Raw genomic sequence first — 11,883 nt, 5'->3', positions numbered from 1 at the left:
GTTATACTTATTACTTATGGTTCGAATTAATCTGTCTATTCGAGATGTACCTTATAGTAATTCAATTTAAGAGCATACTTCAGTGAAACGGCAAATAATTTTCTACTATAGGTGCGACGAAATTTCGGACTCGCTGCCAATCGGAGAGTGAAAGTCGAGCGGTGAACACGCCAATTTGTTTTGTGATGGCGTCGGTGGAATTAATTCTTAAATCGTGTAAAGATGACTAAACAACGTTACCCATTTATTTAAAAAAGAAAACATGTCAATGAATATATTATTATTATTACTAATAGAACAATAAACATAACATTAAATGGACGCATCTTGAATTTTTATGACAAATTATGATTTGCTCTGCACGCGTCGTTTGCACAATCTTCGCGTCGCATAGTCACGATCGTTTTGATGGTCACGAAGTATAGCCTTAATAAATACTAACGTTTGCTTTCTTTTATTTGCAGTATAATATTTTTGCGAAATGGCCCTGCTAAGCAATCCCAGCATAGTGGGCAGTACGGGCGCCAATGCGCCCCCGCCTCCCCATCCTCCGTCAGCTCTGCAGCACTACTTCTCGACGCAGATGGCGGGCTATCTGAAAGGACCCACCTCGCTGCACCACCACCATCACCACCACGCGCAGGCCGGCTACCATCATCATCATCACCAGCACCACGTCGGTGGGTTGGGGCCGTTTGGCCTTGGCCACCACGGCTTGGACGGGGTGGGCTTTCCTCAGGGTGAGTTTTTTTACGGTCGGTGATTTTGGCGTTGAATGTATTCTTAGTGAGAATCATGTCGTTAAGTTTAAAGGGATGTTTGTTGAAACATTATTTCACTCACGAACTCACAACTACTTTTTTGAATAAAGAGAAAAGTAGTAGATAAATGATGGTGACTTTAAGTGGGCGCCAAATTTTCTAATAACTTCATGCACGTCAACGTAAACATAGCTAAAATAATATAAATGACTCCTGGATCCTCAAGCCTAATAGTAATGTATATTATAAGTGAGTATCTGCATATAAAACTGTTTGTAGACAGCTTAAATATTTTTTGTATTAACATGAAATTATTATTAAAACTTATTAATTGTCTGCATTCTATCCTTAATCCAAACCATTTACTTCATCAAGTTTTTTGTATGATTAAAATTAAAGGCAATTAAAATAATTGATATATTGAGGGTAACAGATCTTAAATCATTGGTGCCAGGTGAAGTACCAGAATGATAGTGCTGACTGGCGATTCATAAAAAAGTTTGATGAGAATATTACTGTGATTCATTTTTATATTAATCGAAGTTGATGTGTTGGTTTAAACTTGATTTCTGTCAAGCTTAATAATATACCTAGGTACCTTGTTAATATACGTTGTTACACTTTTATCCAAAAGCCTTCGTTTGGTAAAGCACTCACACTGATTGGAATATAGGTATGTGGGTTCAACTTCCATATATATATATATTTTTTTTTTTAAAGATTATTGATATGTTTGAGGTGGTTTCAAAGTACCTATGTACTGATTGACTGAAAGTATGTTAAAACGCATATTTTTAAATCGTCTTTCAAGCTCTATACCTAATGCAAATACTTCATTGATAGCCTAGTGTAGGTATCTGCTGTATCCGCATTTTTCTTAAATTGATAATAGGTAGTTTATATTTTATTTGTCTCTTTAGTTATCATAGCATAGTTATAGGGTTACAGGACGGGTAAAATAGCGTTAGGAATCGTCTATTTTTGCGTATCACGGGTCCACCTTTTCCGACATCAAAATAACGGTGATAGGCCAAAAAGGGTCGCCTAGCAACGGCCCGGGGCAGAGTAGCTACTTACTGGGTAGACCGGGGTAAATGTGTCGTTGAATAAAAATCCTTTATCTTGAAACGCCACTCTCTACTCGGGCTTGTAGGTACTTGTTGAACCAACGACATGACTTGCGTACCTAGGTCTGCGATGTACTTTACAATATCTACCTACCCTTCCTACGTAGCGTGCTTCTTATAGAGACAGTGGCGGCGCCGGCGTATCTAAAATTATGCTGTCACATTGTATAGAAAATTGAAATCATAAATTGAAGAGTGGGAGTATTAGTAGGTACCTACTATCTATGAGTATGATTTGCATATTGTCATAATTAATAAATCTTTAACTCAGTGGTTATTTTTCAAAACTGGACATGTCCACTATTCACTCCTCAGAGATAAATGAACTTTTCAAATAATAACACAGAGCGAAAACACGCACGCGACGAAAACCAAACTGTCAGAGAAATGACAACATACTTGGTTACGTGACTCAATACAGTCCCGCCATTAGCTGAAAGTAACATGTCTCATTTCGAATGTCAACAACGTGTCCCTATTTGAATGTCAACTTACTTTTTGAATTTTTTTTTCAATATGAAATTGGTGTTTTGTGGCTATTTTTGAAAGTCAACAAAGTGTTTATGAGGTTATAGATATTCCGATAATAACTCATTTTCGGCATATATGGACATGTCCAGTTTTGAAAGTTAACCACTGAATTCTGGAGTTCAACAATATCTTCCAGCAGTGATATGGAACATACTAGATAAGCATTTTTTATTTTCACGTCGGTCCAATTAATTACTAAAAACTTAAGTATTTACTTACATAGGTTAAGTAGGTAAGTATATATTTTTAACATAATAAGGTAGGTACTTAAACAAATTATATAAATAATATTTAAACACTGATGCTCATCACTAATAGTAGGTGTCTACTAGGCTGGTCACTTTAAAAAAGTGTGTTTGCCATTCACTTCATAAAAATACTTTGATTTAAAATACAAAAGCCGATCGCCAAATAGTAGCTCAATTGGGAAAGCGCTTCAGTGAGTATTAAAATGCCAATAGTTAAAATATGTCGTAATTAAGTATGAATCCTTTAGCATAGTGGACTATGTGCGTGGGCGCGATACCCGAGAGATGCAGGTTCGATTTCTGCGGGGTGTCTAACTTTTTTCAAAAAGATTTTTTCTATTGGTTATAATATATTATTTTCTCAGAAGTGTTTTCAGAATTATGTATGTTCATAAGATAAAAATGCAAATAAGAAGTGGCGTCTTAAGGTACGTGGAAGACGTGGACATTAAGCATATTAAAAATTTATTTTACTATTTTTTTTTTATTTTGTATGCAATTTAAATTTTATTCGATTTCGTAATGTTTACGTAATAGGGGGAAAATGTGCTTATCTTTTAAATGAAGTTATCAAACTTATATAAAAATGTGTGTTATTATAAACTAATAAATAAATATTAACTGATAGTGTCGCATTTTTTAAACAGTTTTTTTTAAATTTCGAATATTCTTATGCAAAGCGAATAATAGAGTGTATGAAAAAGTGATGGCTCGATGGTTGTAGCGATTTTGTTAGCATCCCATCAAAAATAGTCGCCGCACCACTGTGTACCTATATTATTTTATACTTTACCTTTCCGTTCCTTCTTCCTTCTTCAAAGTAACACGTAGGAGGGTGAGTGGGATAGGAAAAGGCGTACCCTACTACTGAAAATGTATGTACCTATATATACTTATTACGTTGTACGTATTTGGTACTAAAGGTTGTGAATTTTATATATTTTCTTGGTAAGTAACTAGGTTAAGATAGAGCGTGACAAACCCTTAGTAATTCAGATTATACATTATATTACATATTGAGCAGACGCCGTAACTGTTGAAGAAAGTAACACAAGGTAGCGATTTTATTAGGTAGGTGTATTGAGCATGATCATTTTGGGTAGCTGGATGTTTTTTTTAAGATTTTTAGTAAGTAATTTAAAAAAAAAATCCATTGACATCATTGCTTTAAAAATAAAAAAAATAGAGCAGCCTTGTGACGTTTTGATTCGACGTATCAAAAAGCGGCCCCCTTTCTGCCTCCTCTATTCGGGATCTATTCAAATACAAAATATAATTCTTTCATTATATTTCCATTTATAGTGATTGTTTTGTTCTGCAATAGTACATACGTCCATGCCCATCTACCCACGTCTACTGCAACATACCGGCTATAAGGTGATCGTGAATGTGTACACTTTTTAATGGGAACGTACATTCCTCTTTAAATATTGCATTGAAGGAGCTAATTGAATATTATACTGTATTTTTATGACAGGTTATACGCAAAAATCTATTGCCATTTATGTATCTATTAGAATCAGAAAGTGTTAATAATATGTAGGTGGCGGCTCTCGTGGTGCAGTGCGTAAGGCTCTTGCCTTCCACCCGAGAGTTCTGGGTTCGATTCCCAGTCAGGACACACAATATTTATGTGTTTTTCTCAAAGCCTGGATGTTTGCGATTGTTCAAAATTACTAACAACCACCTTGTACGAAAAAACAAGGACATGGTTATTAATAATTCTAAAAAAAATAAAAAATGTAGGTAACTACTTACTATCTTGTTATATCATCATCATCATCATCATCAGGGGCGCGACAACCCGGTGTGGTTCCTGGCTCCCTCCACCTGTCCCTATCCAGAGTGGCCGCTTTCCAATTTGTTACCCCCAGAATACGGCAGTCACTGGCAGCTCCATTCAACCAGCGAATATTTGGCCTCCCTCTTCTTCTACGTCCTATTGGATTGCTTGACATCACTCTCTTTGCCGGTTCATTGTCATTCATACGGTGCCCATGACCTAGCCATCGTAGTCTACCAATCTTAAATGATTGAACTGCGCTGCAATCTTCGTACAGCCCGTAGAGTTCAGCATTATATCTTCTCCTCCAATTGGTGCCATCCCTGATCGGTCCATATATACGGCGGAGATTTTTTCTTTCAAAGATGTTCAGGGCTCGTTCATTTCGCAGAGTTAATGTCCAGGTATACGATGCGTAGGTAAGCACTGGCTTTACAAGTAGTGTCTTGTAAAGAGTGCTTTTAGTTCGGCGAGATAGTATGCGGAACTTAAAATGTCTTAACAGGCCAAAGTAGCATTTATTCGCAGACATGATTCTCTTGTTGATTTTTTCTGTAGAATCATTATGTCGAGTTACAAGAGATCCAATGTATATGAAACTGTCTCCCTGTATTATTCCTGTAATAACTCTTAAATGATGTGACCTTGGGAAGTCAACACTAATTTCTTTCTTATAGGTAATAAGATATGTTATATGACAATAATTAGGCAAATGACTTATTTATAAGTATCTAGTTGTGTCACTACCTCGGGTGGTATTTCCATCATTATTTGATTTAAAATAATACTTACGTTGATATTTTTCATTTGCGACCAGTGTATATTCAATTACTTTGTATTCACCCAATCACTTAGATACCTATAAATCTACTATATTGTATATTTTACAATACGCATAATATGTGATAGGTACCTATGTATATCTACCTACACTTTTATAATGCATGACGATAATAAGAGAAAAAAGTTAATCCGAACAAGGGTTTAATCTATTTTTTACGCACACAGCCGACTCCGCAAAAGCCAGCATTGTGTAACAAATGCACGAATAAAAAACCATTATGCCTTCCATAATATCTACCTACCTATCTGTATTAATAAAAAACACGTTATATTTGAGAATATATAGCAAATAATAATGTCTAAGCAAATTGGGTAGGTATGTCCTTACATACCTATTTGATGATTTCACTGTTCGTCGGTAATTTTAAGGTTTACACATTTTATATGTAGTAGGTAAAGCTAGTAAATGACGTCTTTCAAAATATTATGTCCACGATGACCGAGCGGTTAATGCATCGGCTTATAATATCTTGGGTCCCAGGTTTGAATCCTAGGTCTGGAAAATACAAACATTGTATTTCAATGTGTATTTTGAGTCAGAGTATGGACCTAATAGGTTGAGAAAGTAGCCAACATCAATTTCTCGTAAAAATAAAAATCTGTTAGATAATAAAAACCTAGGTTATCCTATCTTAATCTTAAAACCTATCTTAACAATCTTCTTAGGATCGGACAAGGTCACGGTGAAATATTATTTGATATTTTAGCTAATTATTTAAAAATAATCAATCTTATGTAGAGAAAATAAATTGCATTGATAATGATTGAACAAAACCATATTTTCTTCATTGTAACTGGATTGACAATTCGTGGAATTAATCAAGTTGTCTTTGACTGGAAATTGTGTTTCAATCTCGTAAGTAGTAACATTCTTGGATATAACTTCTGACTTAGGTATAAGATGCTGATAGTTAGTAAAACAAAATCATAAATTTAAGTACGTTAGAGATTATCGTACAGTAAAATTCATTAATGTTGCCTAATATTTTAAGATTTAAGAACATTTGACAAGCTCTGATCATCGAGGAATTCGTAGAGCCGAATCGAATGCTGTAATATTAAAAATCAAAAATTGAAATCGAAAATAAAAAAATATTTGATTCAAGTTGCTGTCATTTGTCGCACTGACTGACGTGATGCCCCACTCCCCCCTCGCCGCCTTATAGAATGCGTCCGTAGTAATATTACATATTATTATTAGTTTGCTCTTACGCGAGTCGGATAAAAACCTGGGTGATTGACAAAATCCATTAGCGGCCGTGGACCACGGACACTGGCGGTGCCGACCAACTACTTACAGTCAGCCAACTATGATAGTTCGAGGAAGATTTGCTGACCTTCGAAGATTTATATTTCTTTAATAACTAGAATATATGGTGGATACACAATTGATGAACCAACATGTGTAGCGATCGGAATGACAATTCACGACTATACAAGAAATTGATAAAACTACTTTTAGTTTGAATATACTATTGACTACCTAGTACCTACCTACAGCAAAACTAGCGGTTTGGTCCGTAATTGCGAATATTGAATGCAGCAGAAATCAGATTAGATAAAGATTATTACTGGTCATAATTTTGAAAGACAATATTATTTTCCCTACAATGCAGGCACCGTAAAGTCAAATTGATAACCTAACCTAACAAAACCTTACGAAGTAGGTAGCAGTGGCAAAGGGTGACTTTTGAAAAGAGGTAGGCTGTAGAGATCAGAGAAAAAAAACACACTTGTCAGGTAGGTACCTACTCACTAATGATAACGACACACTAATTCGATAACATTTCAAAAAATCACTGATGACATAAAATTGAGCGAAGAGTTTAAATAACGTATTTTTCAAAACATATTTATACCCATAAAAATCATTAGATAAAAATAAATATCCTTTTATTTAAAAAAACGAACTAAATTTATTAATTTGCGACTAAACGCCATAGAAATATATTTTTTTAAATTGTCTAATTAGGTATGTATTGATTGTTTTGGTCATGACAACAATATTATGCGTGATGGTTTTATAGATCTACCATCATAAATTGGCATTTCAGCGAGGGCGCTAGTATGACATTGAGAATATTACCATAAATAACAAAAAAATGGTAATTTATAATTTTTTATTGGTAGTAGATTTCTGTACAAATATTATGCAATCCATAATTCGAGAAACATGTTGTAAAATTAAATGGCATTTGTAACAAATTTATCCTCGATAGACAATTTTAGTTTCAAATTCGACCGGCTGCCAACTTACGATGGTAGATCTTTAGTCTCTGCGATAGGAGCCTACCATTTTCATACAATTCGATAGACTGGCTGGGGTTACGTGACGTAAAGTCCATACGAAAAAAATTCACAATTCCTTGAGAGATAATCGACATTTATTTACGTCAAGACGGATGGCATATATTTTTAAACCTTTGCAGATTGTTTTGTAATCTGTATACTACATTCCTACATATATGTACGACATCTGTCGTTGGCAAATTAAATTATTTTTATAGAATACAAAATAATCAAGTGATCATATAAATATGCAATTAAAAAAGACTAGTATGGAGTCATCGCCACTGGTTGGTAGATATACCTATCTATTTATGCGGAATTTGTTTTTTGGAAATTGGCCATAAGAATTCATATTTGCAATTTTCCATAAATATATTTAAAAAAAAAAAAAAAAACTCGTTGGTATGTATGTAGGTACGTAATGTGAGGGAATAAAAAAAATCAAGCGTGTGTCATATCGACATTAAATTTGATGGTGCAGTATATTTTGTAGACATGCCGTTAATGTGTTTCATTTTATGGTGTAAAATGTCAATTATTGGTGGATTGTAGGTACCTATTAGTTTTTATGTTATTTTTAAATCTGTTCTTTATCTATCTTCCTCTTTTTCATAAATATTTGAGAGATAAAAATACCATAATACTTGGGTAATATACTTAAATAAAGTGTTATTATAAGATATTAGTTGTGAAATTGTTAAATATCAGGAGATATCTATTATAGATATCTATACATTATAAGCCATAAAATAGAGTAGTCCTTTCGTGCCACCGTTTGAGAGCATCCTTCGCAGGTGTGTTGGAGAGTCCCATGTCACCCGCTGATGTGACACCAGCACTCAGCAGAACTCGCGAGGAGAGGAGACCTGCACGTCACTGATAATATCATGTGTCCGTTTTTTATTTCAATATTTTTATTAGAGAAAAAAATATTATCATCAAACGCTTTCTGCAGACGACGTTGGTGGTTTTCGAATAACACAGCACAGCAGATACATAATTAATCTATTTTTTCGAGGATTAATTATTATAAGTACCATTAAATACGACTGATAATAATGAATTAATAATAATAACAGCTGATAACAAAAACCACAGTAACCTGCTTGTAGCCATATAAGGTTATTAAGGCACAGTAATAATTGTTTACGTTAATATAATGGTGGATTAATACTAATTACGAGTGTTTTAATTGCCATTGCCTTACCGTAGGTAGGTAGGTATCTGCCGAATTTAATTAGTGACAGTAATTGTCTTTCATTTAAGATGGATTCAGCATGGCCCCCACAAGGGGGGGTGGTGACAGGGCTCTAGCCCGGAGGCCCGGGCTCAGGAGGGGCCCGGCGAGGCGAGTCGACCAGATAAGTGATACACACATCACAAATTTGCTTTAATAGTACAAAAAGTAGCCTGCGGCGCTATTTTCCTTCAATAATATTATTATTTAAAGTTATTTGGTTGTACGATACAATTTTTAAATTGTGTATCAATACTCGACATCTCCATAATTCAAATGGATGTATTAAAATATACAATAAAACACTAAACATACACATTAATTTTACCGCGTACACCATTTGGAAAACGCTACTGTAGAGCGTCACACTGTCTTTATCCTTAGCGATAGGTAGGGGGGACCGCCAAAGATCCTAGCGTGGGGGCCCGCGTCACGATGTGGGCCCCATAGGATTCAGTGCAAAATATTTTCTCTATGCTTAGATATGGAAATTCTTTCCCTACACTTTCTTAATTATTATTCGTGGCTATTTTAAATTGATAAATGCGATTGAAATCTGGTCTACACACTTATTGAGTCAAATTAAAAAATATATATATCGGAGTAGCTAGTTGCAAGCGCCGCATGCTGAAATGTGCGTATTCGCGGTATCTAATCTAAACAGTTGTATTACATAAGCAATGCATTACCTGCCTGCCCCCACGGGACGTTACTGGGCGGATTTATAATAATAGGCTGGTGCATCGATAAGATTGTCAAGTTCTGCAGAAATACATGAAAACACAATACACACAACCGAGAGAAAAGGTTGGAGACGACTTTATTCAGAAGTGGATTGATCAATGCTGACTACGATATTGAATACCTATAGCGAAATAAATATTTATTGGATGATGTATTTATAACCTCTATCTTCATTACGTTACGAACTATCTTTCGTAAATCGTCTGTATTTTCTGAATGGCATGACAGGGGCATTGTTAGAGGTTTCCATCAAGATTTATGTCTCGAAAAATAATGATTCGATTATGATGAAAATTCTTAAAGATGATTCTGGTATCTCTAAAAATTATGAATGAGATTTTAGAGATTTTGAGAAATAAAAAAAGTTTAAATTTATTAAAAAGTAACGTTTCCAACTACCTATAGCGTTTCACAGTCTTATTAAAAATATAAATGAAAAAAATATTTTTTACTGGAAGACCTTAAAAAAAGTCTCGACTTTATTTTTTAACAGAATTTCTTAAATTAGTGGATGAAAGTTTTCTTCATTACCCGTGGTTGATCCACTGCTTGATGATGGCATCTCCTAGTTTTTCCACATTGAATCATCATCGTCCATAGTTTTTCAATGGTGTACTTTTTGAAGATGTGTACCTACCTACCATTCAGCCGTCCAAATTCATCCCATGCCTGTTTGGTTTCCATGAATATCCACTGATACCTAATGACATTAATACGGACACCGATTGTACCTAGTATCTAGCTGTACCCGAATATTGTTTGAAAATATTCAAACAATAATATTATTATTATCCATTTTATGGGAATATAATTCGTATTAATTGTGAGTTTAATCTTACTGAGGAATTATTTAAATAACATTTATATTATTTAAATATTGGATTCTCATTGTTTGAAACACCTGCATGCTACTGTGATTTTCCGCTATGTCAGCGGTTGCGAACCTTTTACGGCATACAATTTTTAAAATCTGTAGGCATATTTTGTGTCACAATTACCTACGACTTATAGGTATAACTACTTATTTCAGTATCTGGCTACGTGAATTGCTTGATAATTATATTGGTACTAACTACCTACCTGCATAGGTATTTACCTGTAGATAAGTAGAAATGATGAAATTGATGATATGAGAGGCAGTATAGGTACCGATCTAATACTTTTAGTACTTACTCAGGGAACACAGAATTAATGGGAACTGAAATAGGTACCTAACGGGTGTGGAGTAACAAGCAACTGATCTCGTGAACACGTGTCACGAATACGTCATTCTAAAATTGTCCTTCGTTTTGACTACTGCTCTCGGAATATGCATTGACGCTCATTCAATATTGGTGTATTTGAAGGTTGCAACACATACTATTGTACGTCTATAATGTGTGTTTCGTTTTCGTAGGACACTCGCACGTTCATGACCCTGCTTCAAAATGTAGTGTATTGGGGTATAGCCTATCGGAATTATATTTATTAATCTATTCTGTGTAGGTAGGTACCTACTACAATTAGAAATACTACTGTCTTATTAGTAGTTATCTATCTTCAAATGTTGAGATATTAATTTTAAATATCTATTTTTTCATTATTAAAAACACATTATTTCCATGGTATCCTTTGAACTAATGGTAGATAATATGGTTTGTATTTTGTCATTCGGTATTGAACAAACTGAAATACGACCAACAATGACTATTGTATATGACCATGGTCCATTTCACATGACTGTCCATACATACCTACCGTGTAGGTAAAGCTGTTTTGAGCTGATAGCTACTTTATGAAAATCTATTTTAATTACCTTCAATATACGTCGAGATTCTATTAACGTTTTTAAAAGGTGATTTCTTAATAATATTATAATGGGCTAATGGGCATTAGTGATCGATTCGTAGGCGATTAGTAATTTATTTTTTACAATTCGTATTAGGTCGTATTCTTGTTTGTCCGGTGGTTGTTTATCCAGTACAAATCTTGCAATCGATTTTTAACTAACTTCCCGACTAGCTAGACATTTAATATATCAGAACACGATGCCAATGCATTCTTTTAATACTTTTAGCCATCTTTAAGTAGAATTGAATTCATTTTCAGTTGATTCTGTTATCTATGAAAAATTATTTCGGAAGAAATCCGTAATCCAATCCACTATTATTGGTTGCTAGGGTCTGGGGTCCTAGCAACTAAATTATTAATATATAAATATGAAATGTCAAAATTACATTTCAGTATTCTATGTTTATTCAGTATTTCTATCGAGTACAAATTTTTTGATCGTTTAAGCTAGACAAGTCAAGTTTATATGATTCAACACAAAATTTAAAAA

The 11,883-nt window shown here is 34.3% G+C and overlaps 1 protein-coding gene across 1 annotated transcript in view; it reads left to right on the top strand.

Moving 5' to 3' along the window:
• Positions 1-481: 481 nt before the first annotated feature.
• Positions 482-11,883, top strand: part of LOC147066960 (uncharacterized) — a 73,762-nt gene continuing 62,360 nt past the window's right edge. The window contains exon 1 of the mRNA XM_085954766.1: positions 482-740. Within this exon, the coding sequence (XP_085810892.1) occupies positions 482-740 (259 nt within the window). The remainder of the gene's footprint in view (positions 741-11,883) is intronic.

This window comes from Rhyacophila brunnea, unplaced genomic scaffold, assembly GCF_057557595.1.
Source record: "Rhyacophila brunnea isolate RB1 unplaced genomic scaffold, BYU_Rbru_1.0 scaffold_4, whole genome shotgun sequence".
Taxonomy (NCBI): Eukaryota; Metazoa; Arthropoda; class Insecta; order Trichoptera; family Rhyacophilidae; genus Rhyacophila; species Rhyacophila brunnea.
Note: the sequence above shows the minus strand (reverse complement) of the source record. Positions and strands in the feature narration are given on the sequence as shown.